Raw genomic sequence first — 25,710 nt, 5'->3', positions numbered from 1 at the left:
ACGGGCACCCAGTATGGTTTTCCGGCCTTGACCCTTGCGCACAGAGATTCTTCCAGATTCTCTGAATCTTTTGATGATGATATGCACTGTAGATGATGATGTGTTCAAACTCTTTGCAATTTTACACTGTCAAACTCCTTTCCAATATTGCTCCACTATTTGTCGGTGCAGAATTAGGGGGGATTGGTGATCCTCTTCCCACCTTTACTTCTGAAAGCTGCTGCCACTCCAAGATGCTCTTTTTATACCCAGTCATGTTAATGACCTATTGCCAATTGACCTAATGAGTTGCAGTTTGGTCCTCCAGCTGTTCCTTTTTTGTACCTTTTAACTTTTCCAGCCTCTTATTGCCCCTGTCCCAACTTTGAGATGTGTTGGTGTCATGAAATTTCAAATGAGCCAATATTTGGCATGAAATTTCAAAATGTCTCACTTTTGACATTTGATATGTTGTCTATGTTCTATTGTGAATACAATATCAGTTTTTGAGATTTGTAAATGATTGCATTTCGTTTTTATTTACAATTTGTACTTTGTCCCAACTTTTTTGGAATCAGGCTTGTAATAAGCCTTGGGTAACAATAGACATAAAGGGCATTTCTCAATGCCAAGAAGATAGCTTTTAGAGCTAGCAATAGGGAGAAGTTTAGGACTATCCAGGCAGAGCTGAAAGTGAAGATCAGGGAGGCTAAGGAGAAGTACAGGAGGAAAATGGAGTGGAAACTCCACCAGAATGACATGAGAGAGGTATGGAATGGCATGAAGACCATCACTGGTTTCAGAACGACTGCTGGCAGAGTGGCTGAGGATGGGCTGGATAGGGCCAATGAATTGAACCTGTTTTTCAGTAAATTTGATTGTCAGTGCGTTTACATGCACATCCAAATCGAGCTACTGTCGGTAATTGAGCTAAGGGTCCCAGCAGGGGTGCCAGAGAAATCCAATCCTACATGCACACAAGGAAATCGAGCTATTGTGTGAGGTACATTGTGCACCCGAGCCACAGGTGGCGCTACATGCCCCATCGTGTTGGTACACTTCCGGTTGTCATCATGAAGAAGAGGAGTGATTTCCACTTTACATTCACACCACATCATTGCCACCTGTTGGCTACAAACTGTCCTGCACATACCACTGTTTTGTAAGACAACTTATTTTGCACAATTGTATATTTTTCTAAAGTCCATTTTTTTGCTTACAGTTTAACTTGTGTCTTAATAAACACACAAAAAGTTCAATTGTTTTTGTTTTTTGTCTCCTTGTTCCTTCTGACCTCTTCTGCTGCTCGCTACTACTACTGTTGTCATGCCGACCGAGGCTGTTGTGTTTCCCGCTTGTGGTCTCGTCACTCGTCACTTCCGGAAGGGAAGTAAGTAGCTCGACTACGTAGCTCGATAGGGTTACATGCACTAAGTAGCTCAGCTACAATCGCATAATCTAGGTCGCGTAGCTCAATTACGAGAAATCCAGTTCGTTTCGATTTCAGCCGAGCAAAGGTGTATCCATGGCATTTAGAACTTCGATTTCAGTCGAGCTACGGCAGAAATTCGATTTTCTCTATGTGCATGTAAACGCACTCACTGTCTATTGCCCATCCTTCCTTGACCCATCTGTTGTTTGCTCAAGAGCATCATCAACTCCACTATCAACACCTCCACCTCTCCCCCGACTTCCAAATGGCTCACCGTTGTCAAGTGATGGCATTACCTGTCTCCCCTCCCCTCTCCTCATTATCTCGTGGAGTGATTGTCCTGGGAAGCCATGTCCTAAAGGTTAGAGAAGCAGTTTTGGGACCAAAAGATCACCAGTTCGATTCCATGGACCAGCAGGAATGGCTGAAGTACCCTCGAGCAAGGCACCTTAATCCCAAATGCTCTGGTTATGTTGTATGTTGCTCTGGATAAGTGCGTCTGTTAAATGTAATGTAATCTAATGTCATTGCTCATATAACATAACTACACCACCTTCACTTGAAATGTCTCCACTCATGAAAGATTGTTGACCCTGATTGCGTCAGCCCCAGGGTGCTCAAAACCTATGCCCCAGCTATGTGGAATGCTTCATCATGATTTCAACATGAGCCTAAATCTTCAGAAGGTCCTTATGATGTGGAAGATATGCCAAATCCCAATGCTGAAGACACCATGCCCCAGTGGCTCCAAGGATTATAGGCTGGTGGCTTTGACATCTCACGTCATTAAGACCCTGCGGAGACTTGTTCTGGACCAGCTCCAGCCCATGGTCAGACCATTCTTGGACCCTCTCCAGTTCACCTAACAGCCCTGACTTTGAGTTGAGGACGCCATAACCTCCTGCTTGACCACACCTTCTCCCACCTGGACAAACTGGTAAGCACTGTGAAGGTAATGTTCTTTGACTTCTCCAGTGCTTTCAACATCATCCAGCCAGTGCATCTGGGTGAGAAGCTGATGGTGATTTAATGTGGAGGACCTCCTCATGGCCTGGACTGTCAATTACCTGACAGGCAGGCCACAGTATGTACAGTTACAACACTGTGTGTCAGATAATGTGGTCAGCAATACTGTGGCACCACAGGGGACAGTCCTCTCTCCCTTCCTGTTTACCCTCTAAACCATGGACTTCAGCTATCAGACAGAATCCTGTCATCTTCACAAGTACTCTGATGACTCTGCTATAGTTGGATGTATCAATACGGATGATGAAGCTGAGTGGTGTGAGGCTGAGAGGTAGCAGTGGAAAACTGTTACATGGTGTGAGCGGAAACATCTGCAGCACAGTGTGATGAAAACTAAAGAACTGGTGGACATTTAAAGGAACATGGCACTGGTGACCCTTGTTTCCATCCATGGGGACATTGTGGAGGACTACAGTTACCTGCGGGTACATATTGACAATAGACTGGACTGGACTAAAAATACAGAGGCCATATACAAGAGAGGCCAAAGCCGTCTCTACTTTCTAAGAAGGCTGAAGTCCTTCAACATCTACAGGATTATATTGAAGATGTTTTCTGAGTCTGTGGTACCCAGTGCTCTCCTGTATGCTGGGGTAGCAGGCTGAGGGCAACGGATGACAACAGACTCAATAAACTGATCCATAAGGCCAGTGATGATGTGGGAGTGAAGTTGGACTCTAGAGATGGTGTCTGAGGGGAGGATGCTGGCTAAACTGTGTATGGAGCACTTGCATGTGACGTCACAGCTGATCCAGATTGTGACAGACGCCATCTTGTTGGTCAAACGCCATTTTCCGCCTTCTACTTCTGGTTCTACTTCTGCTTCTACTTCTACCTTTTCTTCTGGAAAACCCTACTATATACAATTCTACTACAACGGCTGCGGCTACAAGCTCTCCCTACCTGTGCACGTTTTTTGTCTGTATTTTTGCGTGTTGTTCTTCTGTATCGGACTTCAATATCCACTACAACCGTATGGACTTACTGGACATTGGTTTCCAGCAGAAAATGACGGTTTGTAGCGATTTCCATCGCATGCACAACATTCCGGACGAGATAGCGAGACCAGCGGGGTCTCTGTGGATTGTTATAGGAAGCAAAATGAAGGAGGCGGTGTCGGGAGAGGAAGCAAAAGCGAGGTTGCAGAGCCGGCCTGTTGGCTAAGCTCAGAAAACAGCCACTCAAATCTCCACTGCTAAGCCTCTCTCTCTCCAACGCCAGATCCATGGTAAACAAGACGGACGATTTGGAATTACAGCTGGAATTACCTTATTCTATTCTATAATCAGCTGGTCAGTGCTCTACTCAATACTTAAGTGACTTACCTGTCCAATGAGGATTATTTTCTTGTTTACAAGATGCCGCGGCTGACAAATCCTGAATTTCTGTAAAGATAACTGTCCAGAGATTTATAAGCACGCAGTGCTTCACCACTGAACAGCGAGGGAAAGTTAATGAGGTAATTATACACGTCTGGGTATTCCACCTCTGGCAGTTCAATATCCACTGACGGTCGTGAAAACTACGTCCGGTAAGCCATAAGGGTCACTAATCTGTAGATCGTTTATTTTAGACACATATCTAGTTATCTGTTCATTAGAAAAATGAGCCGTGTAGTCCGTCGGTTGAAATTGATCCATTCTGTACACGAATGCAGTAGTATTCAGCTGTGTTTTTTTTTACTGACAAGATGGCGGCTGTGTACTTTCCGGTCACGTGACTGCAAGATCTCTATTGTCCTGGTCAAGATCTCCCACCCACTCCATAATGTGCTGGCCAATCAACTTTCAGTGAAAGACTCATTCCCCCAAGATGCAGTACAGAGTGCCACAGGTCGTCATTCCTGCCCAAGGCCATCACTCTTTTCAACCTCTCCCTCAGAGGCTCAGATACTCAATAGACAATGGATTGTTCAATACTGCACCTGTGTAATAATTCCATTGTACTACATCCATCCCCACTGTACCCATGTTCAATAATTACACATCACGATTGAGTACCTCACTCCATGTGCAATACCTGTTATAACTTCTATGTACCTTTCAGCTATTATTTTAGTATTGTAATGCCCTCTAGTGGCAGGATGTGATGCACAATGACAACAGGAGTGAAGTGCAGAAAGTTTTTTTTTTATTATTGTTAAATTGCCTCGTGGAATGAGCTAGTTGGCATGAAAGTGAGGTTCTGAATTTTTATTTATTTATTTTATTTATTTTTTTTTTTTTTGGGGGGGGGGGGGTTATTAGAAGATCCCAGGAGGTTAGAGGTGATGAGCTTCTTCTCTTAGCATAAGGAAGCAACTTTGTCATCCTTCCAATGAGGGAGTGCATTGTCCAAACTGGTTTCTAGTAAACAGAAAACACAGAGGTTCAGAACAGGCATTTGGGGGATGTACTCACTTGATATGTGGAGCATAGCCCTTATGTGCTCTGTCACAAGCTCCTGGAGGGTGAATGCATACGCCATAATAATGCCGCTTTTCCACTACAAACGCGGCTGAGTTGGGCTGAGTCGAGCTGAGCGGGGCTGTTGGCGTTGCATTTCGACTACAACCACGCTGAACCGTGCTGGCTGGAAGTGGGTGGACACATTGGGTGGAGTTAGCGAAAGTGGGTGGACGTCACGTGATGTCGTTAAGCGGCGCAAACAGTGACATCAGTGATCTTTTAAGCGGTAGTCTCACGACCCAGATAGTAAACAATAAACATGGAGGACATGGAGTCGTTAGTGTTGCTGGTCTTGGTGCTGTGGCTTGTTGTCACCGACAACGCCAACAGATACTGGCAAGAGCGTATAGATGAGGCGAGGCGCATAAGGCTCCAGAAATTCTCGTAATTCTTCTTCTTCCGGGTTTACGGTGTTTACAGATCCCAGCGTGCTCGCGGGGTGTGTGTGGGCATGTGAGGACACTCCTCCTCACCAATCAGTGCACAGGGGAGTGTCTGCTCACGCCCCCAGCCTCACTCAGCTCGGTTTGGCTCGCTTCAACCCCACTCCAAAACCGTGCGAGTTTTGGGTGCTAAGCAGGGCTGAAGCGAGCTGAGTCGTGCTGTTTTGAGATAGTCGAAACGCGAGCTGTACCAAACTATACTGAGAGAGTGTATTTAACTTACAATTTATGTTGTATGTTAGTTTATGGCAGTCAGAATCTTTCTTTAGTCCAATTCCTATAGAACAGGGAGGAAGTTCAGCCATTTCTAGATGTCTAAGAACAAACTCATTTATACTGATCTCAAATTGAAAGCAACTACAATTAAATTCCCTAGTCAACTATTCAAAATATGAGCAATTCCAGCGTTATGGATGTGATATTTGGACTCAAAATGGCAACAACTGACCTAGCTAATTTTTATTCCTTTCCAGTATTTTAAAATTTGTTGTAATATTTTTAAGACCTCTCATATTGGAGAAGTCATGGGAAAAAAAGAATTCCCATAGTACATTTAGAACTCTAGAAAATGCCAAAAAAGACATGCGTTATGGATGTGACGGAAAAAATACCCCATTTCCAGGGTGACTACACATATTCATCAAACTCTGTGAAATTGCAAACATAATATCCAAATGCAGGCATGCATTTAATAAAGGAGTCTTAGCTGAAAATAAAAAAAGCCTTTGTTTAAAATATTTTCTATTTCAAGCAGAATCTAGGAAGAAAAAATCAGCGTTATGGATGTGACGAAATTCCGTTATGGATGTGACGCGTCTGAAATAGACATGGCATATGTTTAGAAAATCAGCAATTTAACCACCATAACCCTTTGAAAAACTCTCTAAATATCAGCTAAAACTATCAAAGTTCTTAAATAATATTTAGGATGGCTATTGTTTTGCTGTTTTGTGGATTTTAGCATACATTTCTGTGGCTTGTGGCAATAATATAGAATTGTACATGATCAAAGTTGATTTTAGCTTGGGTTTACATTATAAGAAAGAAAGACTGACAGTGACATATTAGGTTGGTTACAAATTGGTTCAACTTATTCACATCTGTAAAATACAGGCCTAGGTGATATCTCTGGGAGTGGTTTTGATGTATTACATGTTGCTTTATTTTTGCATGGTGAGGTTGACATTTACATGGAATTGCCCATATCCAATCCTTGCAAAGAAACACATTCAGTTAATAACATTTGGTAAATTTTCTCAGTGTTCTGTATTACAATGTATTTAATATAATCCAAGCAATATAATGTTATCTGAACAAGTATGCAGTTTACAGACTCTAAGATATGAGCCACCTGTTCTGGTATCAAAGGTCACCTATTGTGCTGTGTTGATATTGATAAGGCTGGCTGTTGACTGGTACACAATAGCTGGTCATTGATTGCTAATGTTACACAGTCTTAGATTAAAATCAATTTAAAAATAATTAATACTGAGCATTAATTGAAATTTTATTTAAAATTGAGGAAGAAACATGTCTCCTAACCTACTTGAGCCTTATTGAAGCATTTATTAACCCTCAAATATCAGTTATATGAAAATATATCAAAAATTTGAATTTGGTGAAAATGGATTTTTTAAACCCCTGTAGTTTAAAAATACTTGAGAGACACAGAACAAAAATTTGGAAATATAAAATATGGGTCTTGGGGATTACTGAAAAAAATGTACAAGTTCCTAACTGCTATCCCACATTGGATTTCTTGCTACTGAAAATGGCATGTTTTAGAAATCGGCGAATTTCAAAACCCTATTACAGACAAACTAGGAATAGTGGAGACTTGGTAAAACTGAAATTGGTAGATATTTCTGTGTAGATTTGAATAACATTCTTAGTTTAAGTATTACTGCCACAGGCAAGCTTCCAGAATGAATTAAAAATGCAAATTTGTCTTTTTAATTTCCTTGTTAAAATCACCATCTAATATACAATGTCCATTGAAATTCTAAGTTGAAGCTTGTAGTACAAGACATTGAGTCTCTGTGCAAAATTTTAGGTTTCTATCTTGCATAATAAAGATTATATTACACTTTGAAATATGTATGTTTTGAGCAAAAAACAAAAAAATCGAAAAATTCAAATGCCTGTATCTCTGAAACCGCTGGAGATAGGAAGCTCAAATTTTTGGGGATTAACTTCTTTTAATAGTATCTCTGAGCCCTCCAAATTTCATTGAAATCTGAGATGGTCGAGCATAAATTTGTCAGATATTTGTTGATTTGGCATGGAATGACCCATTGTGCTGTTGAATGACACAGGACACTCACACAGGAGAGGAAATGACCCTGAGACCTGAAGAGTCATAGGAGACTTTTATTCCATGTGGTTCATCATAATCCCATGACAGGCCATTTAGGTTAAGATACCGTACAACACTGAACCAACTCATGGCTCATTTCTGTTGGCCAGGAATTTGTGGGGATGTTTGCAGGTGGTGCACAACATGTTGCTAATGTCAGCTGGTGAATCCACCGGCCACCCCAAACGCACCATTGTGTCCCTTACCAGTGATCGAGATCCCCTTCAAAAGAATTGGCATAGAGCTCATCGGGACATTAGATCTACCTGCATAAGGGTATCATTTTCTGTTAGTGGATTATGCAGCACAGTACATGGAAGTAGTGCCTCTACGTGGATCATGCATTGGTATCTGGCTCTTCAGCCGTTTAAGTTTGAGGTGGTCCACAGACTGGGGGCACAGATGGTGGTGGCTGATTTACATCTCCCACCAGGGGGAGTCTGCTGTAGGCTAGACAGTGACTACGTTTACATGCACATCCAAATCGAGCTGCTGTCGGTAATCGAGCTGAAGGTCCCAGCAGGGTGCCAGAGAAATCCAATCGTACATGCACACAATGAAATCGAGCTATTGTGTGAGGTGCATTGTGCACCCGAGCCACAGGTGGCGCTACACGCCCCATTGTGTTGGTACACTTCCGGTTGTCGTCATGAAGAGCTATTCAAGAGTATAAACAAAGTTATCAGCAGTGTTGCCAGATACTGCTGATGTTTTACAGCCCAAAACATGTTAAAATCCGCCAAAATGCACTTAAAACCGCCCAATCTGGCAACACTGGCAGTTCTGTGTTCACAAGTTCTGTGCTCAAGCTGTTAGACTTACTCTAACAGACTGTATGGCTACAAACTGTCCTGCGCAGACCACTGTTTTGTAAGACAACTTATTTTGCTCAATTGTATATTTTTCTAAAGTCCATTTTTTGCTTACAATTTAACTTATGTCTTAATAAACACAAAAAGTTCAATTGTTTTGTTTTTATTGACATTCTTCAGATGTTGGACATCTATATATACACACGCGCACACACAAATACAGTGACTTGTTTATGTACACAATTCACAGCTATGCAACAGCTGTACAGATGTATTTGGTGATACAGTAAGTGAGCTAAATTTTAACAGTGCAAACAATGCCACAAAAAGAAAAGATTCATGCCGTTGTCATGCCGACCGAGGCTGTTGTGTTTCCCGCTTGTGGTCTCGTCACTCGTCACTTCCGGAAGGGGCAGTGCTGAAGTAAGTAGCTCGAATACGCAGCTCAATAGGGTATACATGCAACAAAGTAGCTCGGCAGAAATCGCATAATCTAGGTCGTGTAGCTCGATTCCGAGAAATCAAATTCGGTTCAATTTCAGCCGAATTAAGGTGTATACATGGCATTTTGAACTTCAATTTCAGTCGAGCAATGGCAGAAATTCGATTTTCTCTATGTGCATGTAAACGCACTGACTGTGCCAGCCTAAGTCAGGCAGTGGGGGTGTATGTGGCATCGGGGCATGATCGTAGGTTGTGGGCGGTAAGGAATCAAAACCAGCAGGTAATTTGTGATAAGTTTCACCTGTGTCTGATTATTGGCAGTTTATTTATGTGCGTGTCTTGTGTTCTTGCAGAAGAAATCAGTGATTAGAGAGAGGGAAGAAACCTAGCACCATGTGTGTGTGTGTGTGTCTGTGCGTAAACGTGCGTAAAATAAAGTCGCTGAAAAGTGATAGTAAAGCAGAAACTAATATAACTCGCCTTGAGTTGTCAAGCCTGTCTCACGCTTCCTCATGCCACACAAACCCCATGCGTGTTACAATGATTAAAAACGTGCACTGTTCATGAGCAAGCACTTCGCGCATCATAAAAGCTCCCTCATTGCATTTCAAAATGCAAAAAGACTTGTACAGTTACAGAGGATCTTGTTTTACCCACTGCTGTTGACATGGCCAGAGAGCTTCTTGGCACAAATCTGCCACAAATCAATTCAAATAAAATCTCGATCTCAAATGACACCATACAGAAGGGAATACAAGAGAATATAGAGGTAATGCGCATTAAGGCAAGTGACTGTTACGCACTCAAACTAGACAAATCAAAAGATGTATCCGGGCATGTCATCCTGTTGGTGTCATTTCAATTTCGTGATCATGTTATTACCAAAATGAAATCACATCCTCAGGTTTCCCACTGATTTGTGCAGGCTAGGATTTCAGCTCTGTTTTTGTTGAATCTCACTTTTTTATATTTATGGATTTTTTTTAAATAGTTTTCGTATTGAGTTCACAATTTATTATTTAAAATTAGTCTCAGAACATTTGTTTTATTTGTTTGGTTAGGTAAATTGCACTTATTCAGGATTGTGTATGCACTTGTATAGAGGTCCATTTTCATATTTTTGTCATGTGAGTAATTAATTTTACCCATGATTAAGCATGTGCATTGCACTGAATAAACTGATATTTTTCACTATGTACTTATGAGGTACAACTTTAAAAAATTTAATTATTTCCTGTTATCTGAGATAGTAAATGATTATTATCCAACTTTATACACGTTGTTTATTATATGGAAGTAAATGAAGAAATGCGTATTAATTTTGCATAATGGTGTTAATACAAATACTGTAATTATCCATTACAATGCATAATTATTTGTATTAATAATACCATTATGCAAAATTAATATGCATTTCTTCATCTACTTACATATGATAAACAACTTGTGTAGTGTTGGGTCACGACTGATTGTCCAACATTTAAATGTGGGTCCTGAAGCAAAACCACTTGAGAACCACTGCCTTAAAATGTCTGCTTAAAAGCCCATGCAGAAGTGCATCACATCAAGACAAACTGTGTGAGAACTGCATGCCTTGGTGACATGCTCATCTTGCATGATTTGGTGGCCAGATGGCTCTTGTGGTGAAACCCTCAGTTTCTGCCAAAAGTTATATCATTCATTTAGTTAGCCTAATATATTCTCTACGGCACTACTTGGACTGGTCACATAAGAAAGACTTGGAGAGTTCTCCTGTGTGAACAAAGACAGGTCCACTGGGTGAAGTACATCATTGCTATGGCTTACAGAAAAGCAGGAAGCTAGGCAGCTATTGTGACATGCCACTCTCAGATGTGTGTGCATTCCAGGAATTCTGTGCAACTGTGACCTGTGCATCACTGCTGTGCCCCTTTCAGTTTCTACACGTTTAACATTGCCCATGTCAGTTGTGTGAGTGCAGCAGTTATTTCTGATCATATTTCCTGTCAGTCCTAAAATGGTTTGGTTTCTCATAACATTTTCCAGGTCATATTAACTGTGTTGGCAATTAAGTGGATATGTAATGGTGGTTATATACACTCACCAGCCACTTTAATAGGAACTTGTTCTTGATTCTAAGACTCCTGTTCTTGGCTGGCAGGTGTGGAACCCAATGTGGTCTTCTGCTGTTGCATGCTGAGATGCTTTTCTGCTCACCATGGTTGTAAAGAGTTGCTATGAATTTCTATATCCTTCCTGGCAGCTCAAACCAATCTGGTCATTGTCCTCTGACCTCTCTTATCAACAAGACGTTTCCACCCACAGAACTGTCACTCACTCAGTGTGTTTGTTTTTCGCACCATTCTGTGTAAACTCTAGAGAATGTGTGTGAAAACCCCAGGAGATCAGCAGTTTCTGTAATACACAAACCAGTCCATCTGGCACCAACACCTGTCAAGAGATTGGTTGATTAGATAATGCAAGTGTATGAGTGTTCCTAAAAAAGTGGTCAGTGATTGTAAACGCTGGAGAGTCTATGAATGTCAACTGCATATATTCTTATGTACATGTTAAGGCCTTCAGCAAGGTCACAAAGTGACCAGTATAACACCATAAGATATAAATAGAGCTTTTTTATTTTTTTTTACACAACCGCAATTCCAAAAAAGTTGGGACGTTGGGGAAACTGCAAATAAAAACTCCTCCTTTGTCATATTTTGCGCTTCATAATGTGGCAAATATTTTAAATGGGAGACAGGTCTGGATTGCAGATAGGCCAGTTTAGCACCCGGACTCTCTTACTACAGAGCCATACAATTTTAATATGTGCAGAAAGAGGCTTGGCATTGTCTTGCTGAAAGAAGGAAGGCCTTCCCTGAAAAAGATTTTGTTTGCCTGGCAGCATATTGCTTTGAAACATGGATAATATATCATTCAGCATTAATGATGCCTTCCCAGATGTACAAGCTACCCATGTCATGTGCACTAATGCACCCTCATACCCTCATAGATGCTGGCTTTTGAATTGTGCACTGATGACAAGCTGGATGGTCCCTGCCCTCTTTAGCCTGGAGGATGTGGTGTCCATGATTTCAAAAAGAATTTCTACTTTTTATCCCTCGGGACAATTTTCCACTTTGCCTCAGTCCATTGTAAAAGAGCTTGAGCATCGGGAAGGTCACAGTTTTTTCTGGATATTGTTTATATATGGTTTTAACTTGCATTTTTGGATGCACTAATGAACTGTTTTCGGGCTTGTAGTACTCGAGTCCGACTCGTGCCTTATTTTAAGGACTTGTGACTTGACTTAGACTTGAGCACTGATGACTTGGACTGGAATTCATGCATTAACTGCATTCAGACTCGTAAATTTGAGACAAGGACTCAGATTTTTTTTCTTTATTTTTTGCAACATGCCATAATAATTTGGCATAAGATATTTATATCTACATTAATTATTATACTAATTTCGTGCAAGAGGATGCACATTCACCTGATCATACGTCATGTTCAGGAACAAAGTAATGTTAATGGCGCTAAAATGCCTGGAAAGAATGCACCTAGGATTGTCCGCTTTGCTTATACAGACTTCTCAACTTGGATAAATAGTGGACTCGACTCGGACTTGACTCGAAATTTTCTTTAATGACTTGGACTTGAACACTGGGGACTTGAGACTGGACTCAGACTCCAGGTTTAGTGACTTGACTACAACACTGACTGTTTTCACAGATGATGGTTTTCTGAAGTGTTCCTGAGCCCATACACTGATTTCCACTACAGACACGTGTCTGCTTTTAATGCAGTGTCGCCTGAGGGCCTGAAGATCACAGGTATCCAATGTCAGTTTTCAGCCTTGTCTCTTGCATACAGAGATTTCTCCAGATTCTCTGAATTTTTTTTTTTTGATGATATGTACCATAGATTGTCATCCCCAAATTCTTTGCAATTTGACATTGAGGAATGTTATTCTTAAATTGTTGCACTGTTTGTCCATGCAGTCTTTCACAGACTGGTGAACCCCTCCCCATCTTTACTTCTTAGAGACTCAGCCTCTCTGGGATGCTCTTTTTATACCCAATCATGTTACTGACCTGTTGCCAATTAACCAAATTATTATTATTATAATTATTACACAATTTTTTTCGGTCTTTTGTTGCTCCGTCCCACATTTTCTGAAAAGTGTTGCTGACATCAAATTCAAAATGACCATATATTCTTCAAAAAACAATAAAATTTGAGTTTCAACATTTCTGCACATATTACATCTGCATGACTCCATAGTAGAAGAGTCTGGGTGCTAACCTGGCCTGCCTGCAGTCCAGACTGGTCTCCCATTTAAAACATTTGGCGCATTATGAAGTGCAAAATATGACAAAGGAGAACCCGAACTGTTGAGCAACTGAAATTATATGTCAGGCAAGAATGGGACAACATTTCGCTTTCAAAACTACAGCAATTGGTCTGGTCAGTTCCCAAACATTTACAGTGTGTTGTTAAAAGTAGAGGTGCTGCAACACGGTGGTAAACATGCACCTGTCCCAAATTTTTTGAAACATGTTGCTGATATCAAATTCAAAATGAGCATACATTTTTCAAAAAACAATAAAATTGCTCAGTTTCAACATTTGATATGCTGTCTTTGTACTATTTCCAATGAAATATAGGGTTTCCATTATTTGCAAATCTTCACATTCTGTTTTTATTTGTTTTACACAGTGTCCCAACTTTTTTGGAATTGGGGTTGTACATGTATCGTTTTCTAGAAACCTTTTCTGCTGGGGATGGGGAACCCTCATGGTTATTTGGTGTTCTTAGTCACACAGTAACACGTATTTAGCTAGCATTTCATTTCACACACACACACACACCCAGTTTAACTGATGCTCTGCCCTTTACATGCTCTAACTCTTCTCATTCCTGCTAAAAATAGAAGCAAAGCATGTTACAGTAATTGCCCAGAATTTATTTTATTTTATTTTTTTAAATGAGACAAAATATACTTGGGTAGTTGTCAGTATATCTGGGTGCAATAGGGTGACCAGATTTCCCTAGTCTGAAACCGGGACACTTTTGCGCACGACCATGCTCGTGCTCGCACACCTTTTTTTTACGTAAACGTGACACTCAGAGAGGTGCTCTTATCATTTTGTTGAAGCTCACATTTATCAACATCTCACATGAAATAAAACAAACAGGCATTTTGTTATCTAGTAGCATAGTGGTATACAGATCAGTTAAATTATGGTCAGACAACAGATTTTGTAATGGCTGAGAATAGGCCAGGCTATGTCCATAGGCCAAATTTAAACTGATTTATTTCACCTGTTTGTGAGAACACCAAGAAGAATGCATATGCACATGTAGGCTATATCTCTAAAATTGTATGCACTATAGCATAAACTTAAAAAGTAGATATGTGACCTCAACATAGCCTAGGTCAGAATCAACCTTACTAACCATTCCCCACAACTGAATGAATAAAGCAAGATGATGTGTACAAAAGTGAACACTTTAATGGAAGGTGCAACAAACTGTTCAATATGGCCAAACTGTCAGAATGGTATGTTAAACAGAAACAAAAAAGAGACAATTGATTTGAGAATATATACTACGGAAGCCGCGAGAGGCCCTTCATATAATCCTTTTTTTTATTCACCTTGTTATCCCAAGATAACGACATAATTAATTCAGGATCTCGAGAAAACAACACAACTAATTCGAGATCTCGAGAAAACAAAACCGTTATTCCGAGATCTTGAGAAAACAAAACAATTATTCCGTGATCTCGAGAAAACAAAACAATTATTCCGTGATCTCGAGAAAACAAAACAATTATTTCATGATCTCGAGTAAACAGCTGAGAAATGATTCATTCAGGAACGCCAAGAGGCTTGTGATATGCTGACTTTGGGGCTATTTCTCATTCTGTATAGACGCAACTTTGGTCATTAGAATGTCTGGAATAATCGATCACCTAATAAGGCAATATTTTGATCAGGGGTTGACAGGGAGATATTGCATTAAGTCTTTTAATAAGGGATAATTTCAAAATTAGTCCGCGGCACCTCCGCAGAAGACTGGCCCGGCTTCGTCTCTACCAACGGAGATACAGTGATCCAGCTGAGATCATGAAATAATTGTTTTGTTTTCTCGAGATCACGGAATAATTGTTTTGTTTTCTCGAGATCTCGAAATAACGGTTTTATTTTCTCGAGACCTTGAATTAGTTGTGTTGTTTCCTCGAGATCCTGAATTAATTAGGTCGTTATCTCGGAATAACGGTTTTGTTTTCTCGAGATCTCAAATTAGTTGTGTTGTTTTCTCGAGATCCTGAATTAATTATGTCATTATCTCGGGATAACAAGATGAATAAAAAAAGATTATATGAAGGGCCTCTCTCAGCAATAAAGGATGAGAGGGGCGACAGCCTGAGGAAAGCCCCCACAGGAGCGCACAGCATTTGCAACATAGGCTACCCAACTCAATACAAGAACAAAGCACTTACAGTGTGTGCAGTAGGCTTCGTGCGCATTGTTCTGCACCTCTCGGAGGAAGGGGTAGGTGCCCTGTAAATCTTTGGAAAAGGTACATTTTCTTTTCGGCATAATTGCTGCGGCATTACTGCTGCTAGACAAAGAACATTCGCGCCAGTTAATGTTTATTTTATTGTTGCATGGCAACCTGTCCTGTTGTCTGGAATAATGTGGCTAAATAAACACCCGTGCCACAGGGCCAGGGGGCAGTAACCAGGAAAGTTTGCGATTCCTGTCAATTCATCAAAATAGTAAATGCAGACATTTCTCTGCTAATGATTCCCACGCTGCTCAGTCGCAAACGTCGCGAGTGGCAAAAACCGGGACATATCCATGTCCCGACAGACTTTTGTCGGGACTCGGGACACACAACCCCAAATCGGGACTGTCCCGGTAAAACCGGGACGTCTGGTCACCCTAGGGTGCAAGCATGGTTCATGTTTCTTTATGCCATTTTCCCCCTTTTATTTCTTAGTGGTTTACATTGGAGGATGTGAAACATGGATCCCTTCATCTGGTTCTGGAGTGGCTCCCCACAGTAATAGACCCAGATGAACTGCATCAGGTACATATGGTATTTAAGTCTAATTTAGATATGTCTACACAGAATTGTAGTTATACATAAACTTTGATTTGATGTTTCAAATTAAAACCATTTTTAGGCACTGCAGTTACAATCAATCTCCTATGAAAATAAAGCCTCACCCTCTGCAGCCTTGCTGTTTGTTCTTATTGAGAAAGCTCATGCACTGCCAGTGAGTTTTACACACACACACACACACACTAGTAAATGTTCACCTCTTCATCGCACGTTATTTTTTGTATATATCCATGTTATATAATATGAATTTTGCAGTGCTTAGTATATATTTATTAACTGTAGGCTTATATACATACATTGACTAAAATTCAAAGAAGGTGGGTAGAATTACATGGATAGTCGACTCAATTCAATTTTAAAGTGTGTGTGTGTGTAGATCGTGAAAGGTGGGAAGGAGCCTAAAGCTGGAGCAGAGCTAGTAGTCAGTGGAACCGCTTATAAAACCAAGGTAGGCCTTCATTAATTTTTAATTATTAAATGAGGTTTTGTTCATGTCATATTTTAACTAACTTTTGTTATATCATAAAGTTGTGTGATCGCTCTACCTCTCCTCATTGGGGTGAGAGTTTCCACTTCCTGATTCATGATCCCAGAGAAGAGATTCTTATTATTAAGGTAATAGTTTTGGATGTTGGATTCTGTAGACAAAGAATATCAAAAGTTTAAGTTAAATTTTCTTACTCTTCCTCCTCCTTTCTACCCTCTTTAGCTCTCCAGTGGGTGGGATCAGCCACTGGGTTCCTTGGTTCTACCAATAAAAGAGCTTCTGTCACAACAAGAACTTCTGCTGGACCAGTGGCATAAACTGGATGGTGCATCACCTGAAAGTCAAATCCTACTGAGAGCACAACTCAAGGTAATATGCATTGAAATCTATAGGATTTATACTCTTCCCATGTATGTGTGGGTTTCCTTCAGGTTCTGCCCTTTCCTCCCACCTCCCAAAAATATGGCAATACAGTAAGTCAACTGGCTGAGATAAATTTTCCCTAGGTGTGCATGATGTCCTGCAGTGGACTGGCATTTCATCCAGGGTGTATACTTGTACTTCTCAATGTATACTTCTCAGTGTCCCATGTATACTTTCCCATACTTTGTCGTTGCTGTGTATATTAGATAAAATCTTCTTTTGGGTTCCAGATTTTGGCATCAAAGACTAACAGAAAAGTCGAAAAACCTACTGAAAAAAATCCTGAAAAACATCCAGAAAAGTCTGTTGAAGAGACTGTTGAAAGGCCTGTGGAAAAAACAACTGGGAAAACTCCTGAAAAGTCTAATGAACCTGCAGAACAGGCTACAACAATGTCAACAGAAAAGTCTATGGGTACAAATAGTTCTACTGGTGGGCAAAGTGGTGGGAAAACTCCAATCAGTGCTGACCAGGCGTTGACAGCAGCCAATAAAGAGTTAAAACAAGAGACTAAGCCAACACCAAGGTAAGTTCAAGAGCTTGGGTGATAGCCATCTTTGTTCTTACATATAGTGCTGTCTAGAATTCTTAGCACCCTTCATGAAAATGGGCAAAAATACTGTATAAAAGCATAATTCAAGTGATATTTTGAGTTTGAACACACAGGGACTTTATATGGTTTTAAATAAATATGCTTAATGTAAAATGTTTTCCACAAAACACTGGTTTCAAAATAATTGGCACCCTTACAATTTATATTTCATGATGCCAGCCCTAGAAAGAATAAAAGAATATCACAGTCTTCTTTTGTGTCCTTCATGCACAAATTTTTTTTTTAAGCTCTGTATGTTTAGATAAAATATGTACATGTGGAATTCATTCAGTCTACATGTTTTCAGTTATGTTCAAATCCAGAGACTAGTATCCGGAGACTTGGATGGTTATTGTTTTTATTTCTTTCAAGGACCATAGCCATCCATCCATTCATTTTTCTTCTGCGCTTGCCTGAAGTCGGGTTGCGGTGGCAGCAGGGTATTTCAAGCATCCCTCTCCCCAGCAACTCTTTCCAGTTCCTCCTGGGGCATCCCAAGGTGCTCGCAGGCCAGATAAGAGATATAATCTCTCCAGCGTGTTCTGGGTTTACCCTGAGGTCTCCTCCCAGTTGGATATGCCCAGAAAACCTCCAAAGGAAGGCGCCCAGGAGCCATCCTAATCAGATGCCCGAACCACCTCAGCTGACTCCTTTCGACATGAAGGAGCAGCGGCTCTACTCCAAGATCCCTCTGGATGTCTGAGCTCCTCACCCTATTTCTAAGGCTGAGCCCAGCCACCCTACGGAGGAAGTTCATTTCAGCCACTTGTATCTGCGATTTCATACTTTCGGTTACTACCCAAAGCTCATGACCATAGGTGAGGGTTGGAATGTAGATTGACTGGTAAATCAAGAGCTTTGCCTTCCGGCTCAGCTCCCTCTTCACCACAACGGATCAGTACAATGCCTGCATTACTGCTGACGCTGCCCTAATCCGCCTGTCCATCTCACTCTCCGTTTTACCATCACTCGTGAACAAGACCCCGAGATACCTGAACTCCTTCACTTGGAGCAGTAACTCACTCCCAACCCGGAGGGAGCACTCCACCATTTTCCGGCAGAGAACCATGGCCTCAGACTTGGAGGTGCTGACTCTCATCTCAGCTGCTTCACTCTCAGCTGCAAACTGTCCCAGTACTTGCTGAAGGTCATGCTCTGAAGAAGCCAACAGAACCACATAATCTGCAAAAAGCAGAGGGACCATAGCATGTAAGAGAAGTCAAGCACAGGGAAGGGTGCTCAAGTATTTTACACATTTCATCACATCAGATAAACAGAAAGTCTAATAGAAAAGGTGACAAGAGCAGAGATGCACTTTATATCTTTTGCTGATGAGCACAATCTGCCTTTCCAGCTGTACAAACACACAGGAAGTCTATTTCGGAAAATTTGTTTCCTGCCTTAGAAAAAAGCCCTTTTTACACAGCCTATTCAAAGGGGGAATCATATGCCTTTATTCTGCCTCACGTTCTGTAAAAAACTTCCAAATGCAGAACTGGGGTCTGTGGTGTTCTGCCTCTGATCTGGAATGATTGGTAGTAACAGAGATGGAATCGACATTTGTGTAAAAGGGACAGCTCTCGCAGCAAGACAGGGATGTGATGTTTTTGACATTGACGTTCTTCTTTGACGTCTACGGTGTCTAAGGTTTGTGTGCCATTCTGCCTCAAATTACTTCCTTATTTTCTCTTCCAACAAACATGTTGCTTGCACAGGTCTCTCCACTCCTCTCTTCTTCTTTACCTTCCACACAGATCCCCCCCCTTTGTGAGCGCAGCTTTCTGTGACAGACTTTTTTTTCCCCAAAAAGCTGATTTAAATGTGAATTACTTAATGGAAGTGATTACATGTTGCATATAATGCTCAGCAACTTTGCTTGTGTTTGAAGAATAGTATAAGTGTACACAGCTAGAAAAGCACCTCAACACTCCGTTAACCCACATTTGTTTTGAAAGCAACGCTGGTATGCTCGGGGTATTCATATTTCTGACGTGCAGATATGTCACCCTAGATGCTGACACGCTGTTGACACGTCATACCTCTAGTTGTGGAATGTCAGCTCGCAATGTAAAAAAACACTGGCTTTATGTCGGTTTTATTTGGTTCAGTGTAAATAACCAAAACCAGAATATTGAGAGATGCTTTTTACAGCAATATTGCAGAATATCTGTGCAACAAGGGCTATAGTCAAATGCATAGCCATGTTCTTCATAAAATGTCACCGCTTCATCAAAAATTATTAGTATTTTTCCCATTTTTATGGGGAGTCGGTAGTCACCTTTTCAGAGTATCAACTTTTATTTTATTGATACGGTTATTATTTTTGGCGAGAAGGGTTTTGTAACCTATGCTGCTTTGGTTCTGAATTTCACAATACAGTAAATTATGAACTAAGCACTGTTGTACAGTTGATCAACTATTATATCAAATACAAATATAGCAGGTTTCTCAACAATGACTAAATAAAGTACTTTAAAAATTGGTAAATAAGAATGCAAATGAATGTGTGTAATGAATTCTAGCATTAAAAATTTCTCTAAAACTAGGTGTATTGGACAGCACATGTATTCACCCAAATAAAACCAGCAACAGAAACAAAATATGGATTCTATAGATGTGGCATGAACTACAAATTTATGCTTACAAAATAACTAATAAGCACATGCATTTGTGTGTCTCCTTTCATCAGGCTCAATGAACTTGTGGCTTCTACAGTACCAGTAGCCATATCACTTTCTGAAGACACACAGAAACTGGCAGCAGATATCACTTCCGACACAGGACATGAGGCAAAGGTGTGTGTGCGTATGTGTGAAGGGGAGAGAGAGAGAGAGAGAGAGAATTAAACTTTGCTAACCTTGTCTTGTATTATGTTTACAGGATTTGAGTAAAGCATCCTCAGTGGAAAGAGACAATAAGGCTGTGAAACCAATCACAGAAAGCGAATCAGCATTTGCAGCCAATAATGAGCAACACTTGGATAAAGCAGCTGATCAGTGAGTTAAAAGTGACTCAACCTGCCATTTCACATCTTACACATTTTCTTTTCAGAGGACTTTGAATGAAGTTTAGCCCTGTGCTGCTGGACTTGGGCATAGATGGGAGGTTTTTACTATTTTGGGTATAATTTGGGTATTTACCATTTGGTGTAATAATTTATTACAGGTCAAATTTAATCTCTCTAAGGGTTGGTGAAAAAATGAAAAGGATAAGCTAAAGGTGATTCCAGATAATCTCCACTTTGTCTTAACTTGATGACGAACTATGTTACTGTAGCAGCCAGTTCATATTATTACCCTGATAAACAACTGCACTACTTTTATTCCTGACCAATTACATGACCAGTACTGTGTGAATCTGTTATGAATTTGTGGAATGCCTAATTCAGATGTTTTAGAGCAGGAGGGTTAAATATTTCACAGTTGTACTGAATGTGTAACACCCACTATTTCTGTATTTATCACCTTTCTCAGACTTTTCTGCATTGGTCAGCAATTATATTAGTACTTGATACAGATGCTTCATATTGATTCCAGTGGGTAATGAAATGGTGTACGTCTGTGTATGTGTTTTGTGTTTTTCAGTTCTCATGAAAAGGTATATCCGACTGTTCCTGCTCCTGAAAAAAATGCAGAAATAACACACATGCTACCCCAAAACACATGTTCTTACCCAGGCTTTGGTACCCAGGTGAGTAAATTTATAAATACTCCAAACAAGTGAAAACCACTACTACTTCTCTAAAAGTGAATTGTGCAGACCAAACCATAGGTCCTACAGACATGAAATTTGATCAGTACCCTAATGGTGGTGCTATAGACCCTTTTCAGTCACGTGACCTTCGTAAACGCGACCGCCATTTTGGACATGTAGTGGACTTCGGCTCGAATCAGTTTGAATGCGAGGAAGGCGACAAACGAAAAACATAAAAGAAAAAGGAGCGAGATGCAGAAAACACCTTCACTATCCAGCGACGTAGGGCATTTACAGGGCGAGCAGAGGGAGAGGTATTTGCAAAAATTGAGGTTGGCAGGCTTAGAGAACGACGTTTACCTGCTTCCACCAGGATTTTTCACTGACGTACGGAAGTACACGAAGCCCTCGTCTTTACCTGACTTCGGTCCACATGATCTGTATACCTATGTCGTTAAAAACCCATCGCCATACACATACATGCCAACGTCCGAGGTTACGGAGCACGCTCCGGCTTGCTCCCGGAGTGCTCCGGCCGAGGTTACGGAGCGCGCTCCGGCTTGCTCCCGGAGTGCTCCGGCCGAGGTTACGGAGCGCGCTCCGGCTTGCTCCAGGAGTGCTCCGGCCGAGGTTACGGAGCGCTCTCCGGCTTGCTCCAGGAGTGCTCCGGCCGAGGTTACGGAGCGCGCTGCTTAATTTGAGGGGAACCTCGGCCAGAGCACTCCGGGAGCAAGCCGGCGCGCGCTGCTTTATTTGAGGGGAACCTCGGCCGGAGCACTCCGGGAGCAAGCCGGCGCGCGCTGCTTAATTTGAGGGGAACCTCGGCCGGATCATAATTACAGTAAACTAGTAAATACAGTAAAGGAAAAACTTGAGACTGAAAGGTTTTAACAGTCATCCAAATGACTGAACGTAAACATTGCTACAGTAACATACCAGCTACTTGTTGACATTAGCTAGTCAACAATAGCTACTACAGAAGAACAAAGAGGTTACAATGGGTTATTTTAGCCTATTTGGTTACACACTCGCCGTCACAGAATGTTAACAGCAATGTAATGCCTTTTCTGGCTAATTTTATACGTCTTACCTCCAACAAAGTGGTCACTACACAAGCGTTGGTATGCCGAGGGCTGCCAATCTTTCCTGTTTATGGCCGCTATCCATCTTCTCCCTCGGGATCCGATAAAATGATAAACCTTGCCTTGTTTGTTGATGGTTACTACATCCAGGTGCACAACAATATAGTGGCATGATGGAAGTCTTGCTGAAAGTAAAAACTTTCTTTGCTGCCGTTCCTCAATGCTGGCTGTGGTAAACTACTGGTAGTACATGTCCAAAATGGCGGCTGCGTTTGTCGTGACGTCACGTGAAAAGGGTCCATAGTGAAGCATTTTACATTTAGGCTCATATCTTGAATACCCTAAGTCACATAGTGAAAATTCTTTTTACTACTTATTCCTTCGGTTCTCCCCCAACAATATGTCAAGGCCTATTTAGCTCTGTTTAGGAGTGTGTGACTCAATAATTATCAAAAACATGTTGACCTTTGTAAACAGTGTGGCTGCCACATGTCTGTCGGTTCTCAATTCTAATGAGGCAGAGCATAATTTACTCAAACAGTGCTAACTTGTGACTTTTTGCATGGTTTTGTATGAAATTTGAAATATACAGGACCTGTCAAAAGTTTGGACACACCTCCTCTATCATAGGTTTTTCTGTATTTTGACTATTTTCTACATTGTTGAATACTAAAGACATAACTATGAAATAACAAATGGAATTATGTGGTAAACAGAAAAAAAATGTCTAACAAAATATTGTTTCATATTTTAGATTCTTGAAAGTAGCCACCGTTTACTCTGATGACGCTTTGCGCACTTGGCATTATCTTAACCAGCTTCATGAAATAGTCACTTGTAATGCTTTTCAGTCAACGGGTATGCCTTATCAAAAGTTAATTAGTGGAATTTCTTGCCTTCTTAATGTGTTTGACGACATCAAAGAGATAATAAATAATAAAAATACCATAAATAGCACTATTTACTCTGCTCAGACAAGGTAATGTCTGATGCCCCACCGGGGCTCTGCTCAAAGATCAGTGAGGTAATCTTCAATGCCATGTTCCCGTTGAAGGTCAAAGAGGTGATCTACAATGCCAGATTCCCATCTGAGATCAACGAGGTGACCTCTGGCATCACCTCTGCCATACTTGAGTCCAAGCCTATGCCTGACTCCATGCCCATGTTTGAGCCCTTGTCCCAGTCCATGTACACACTCATGCCTGTGCCTGAAACCATCTCCATGGCCTATGACTGTGTCCAAGCCCATGCCTATGCTTGAGTCCATGTCCACGCCTGAGTGCATGCCTATGCCTGTGCCACAGATTGATCTACATCCATTCTTTGTGGAGTTTGCATGTTGTCCCTATGTCTGCGTGGGTTTCCTCTGGGTGTTCCGGTTTCCCCCTGTAGGTGCAATTAGTAATTAAGTGATCAATCTCATTAAATCAGTCTCATTAAATAGTACCTTTAATTTTGATGCTTAATAATAAATTACCAAACAGCTAAATTATGGTATATTCCAAATTATTATGATCACTTACCGTATTATACAACTCATGTGCACCTTGGAATTCTTTTGAGATTGAGCGACTTCAAAATTATCGGAACAACAAATAAACACACACAGCTTCAATAATTAATTGAATTTATTATAGCAAAAATTAAAAAAAAGAATGATGGCAGTTGAAATATATACAAATATGATATATACTTGATGTGTGTGCGTGCGTGTGTGTTTATCTGAGGTATGTGTGTCACCACGTGGAAAATAATTAGCTCTGAGTTGCTAGCTAAGATGTGTTTGTGTGTGTGAGGCCTGGTGACCACGTGTTTCTAAGTAAAGCAAGAGAGCTAGCTTTGGTTGCTAATTAAACAAAAGAATTAGCCGTATGTGGCTAGCTAAGGCCCAAGGATCCTACCTCGTGGAGTTAAGACAAAAGGTGTGTATGTGAGTGTGGAGGAGGGCCGCCACGTGTTCCCTTGAGACAATACACTTAGCCCTGGATGCTAATGGGACAAAAGAATTAGCCGTAGGCTAATTTCACTAGCTTATAACAGTACTAAATCCACTGAAATCTTGATGCGGTCAAAATACGTGTAATAATGAAATTAAAGTGTTAGCCAGGAATAGAGAGAGAGCATGCAAAGCCTATCTATTAAACAATTGAGAGATTAAAACAAAATAGAACAATCATCAATTCAACACGTTGCGTGTCTACAGTGTAAACAATTAAATCGTTCCTGAGTTTAAATTCACACTACTTCAATAAAAGCTAATTCCTAAGACTAGGTTTTGCCCAAATGCCAGTCTTACTTCAGTATCTCGTCTCTGCGCGAGATTATGAGAAGATGTTCCGAGACTTTTGGAGTTTCACCATTGTGGAGCACGTGAGTCGCTCCGTGGAAAGCAGAGGATTTCTTGGTCCAACGCGTGGTCAGTGCTCGAAACTAACGGTGTCCCGATGTCCCGGGGACCATAAAAAATGTCATCGGGACACAAAATTATCATATCTGGGACAATCCCGGGACAATGGAAAAAAATAGATCTAGAAAAAAAGTTCTACATTAATATTATTTACAAAGCCGTAACACATACGTAGACATTCACCTAATTTGTCAATTTTAATTTTAAAACGTTAACAGCAAAAAATACATAGTAGCTACACTTTCGATGCACCTGCATCCGTAGGCTACAGAGCAGCGCATTCTGTTCTAGAATCTTCGGCCGGAGTCCGCATTATATGGACTTGGAATGGAATTGCTACCGCACACGCTGCGCCGACTCTTGCCAGAACAAAAATGCTGAAGTGGTTGAAGCGGACCGACCGCAGGGAAGAAACTGAAAGGCCAGACATAACGTCTCCGGGACCTTCAGGATCCAAAGTGTCCTCGCCTGGTCTGCAGGCAACGCTAGCAACTGAATGAACTTAATGAACACTGTTAGACACGTTATAAAATACAACAGGAATGATGTGGATGATATTGACGGAAGATACCGTTCAACAGAATAAGTGAGTTTTCTTGGTGTCTTTCTAGTTCAGAAAGTTTAGTCAGTCAGCAGCACAACTAGGCTCGGACCTGGCACTATGCTGATGGTGCTAACATTTGCACCCGGCAGCGAAAGTTCATAAAAGGGATAACAGAAAGTTCATAAAAATGGATAACGGAAAGTTCATAAAAATGGATAACGGAAAGTTCATAAAAATGGATAACGGTAATGGATAACGGAAAGTTCATAAAAATGGATAACGGTAATGGTGAAAATTATAAGTTGGCCTTATAAGTGCCAACATATATTCAAGGTATAAGTAGATGAAATGAACATAAAAGGGGTCTTATTTTCAACTAAAGTGTACTGCAGATGTAGGGAGTTGAAACATTTTCTGAATGAGCTAG

General features: G+C 40.9%; 1 protein-coding gene across 1 annotated transcript in view; it reads left to right on the top strand.

Annotated features, from left to right (window-relative positions):
* esyt1b (extended synaptotagmin-like protein 1b) overlaps window positions 1–25,710 on the top strand; it is a 227,765-nt gene that overhangs the window by 153,222 nt on the left and 48,833 nt on the right. Inside the window, exons 31-39 of the mRNA XM_060919134.1 lie at window positions 15,930–16,019; window positions 16,117–16,209; window positions 16,432–16,503; window positions 16,584–16,670; window positions 16,765–16,911; window positions 17,196–17,491; window positions 20,247–20,352; window positions 20,438–20,553; window positions 21,142–21,247. Of these exons, the coding sequence (XP_060775117.1) occupies window positions 15,930–16,019; window positions 16,117–16,209; window positions 16,432–16,503; window positions 16,584–16,670; window positions 16,765–16,911; window positions 17,196–17,491; window positions 20,247–20,352; window positions 20,438–20,553; window positions 21,142–21,247 (1,113 nt within the window). The remainder of the gene's footprint in view (window positions 1–15,929; window positions 16,020–16,116; window positions 16,210–16,431; window positions 16,504–16,583; window positions 16,671–16,764; window positions 16,912–17,195; window positions 17,492–20,246; window positions 20,353–20,437; window positions 20,554–21,141; window positions 21,248–25,710) is intronic.

Source organism: Neoarius graeffei, chromosome 4 (assembly GCF_027579695.1).
Source record: "Neoarius graeffei isolate fNeoGra1 chromosome 4, fNeoGra1.pri, whole genome shotgun sequence".
Taxonomy (NCBI): Eukaryota; Metazoa; Chordata; class Actinopteri; order Siluriformes; family Ariidae; genus Neoarius; species Neoarius graeffei.
This window is presented reverse-complemented; position numbering and strand designations above follow the sequence as displayed.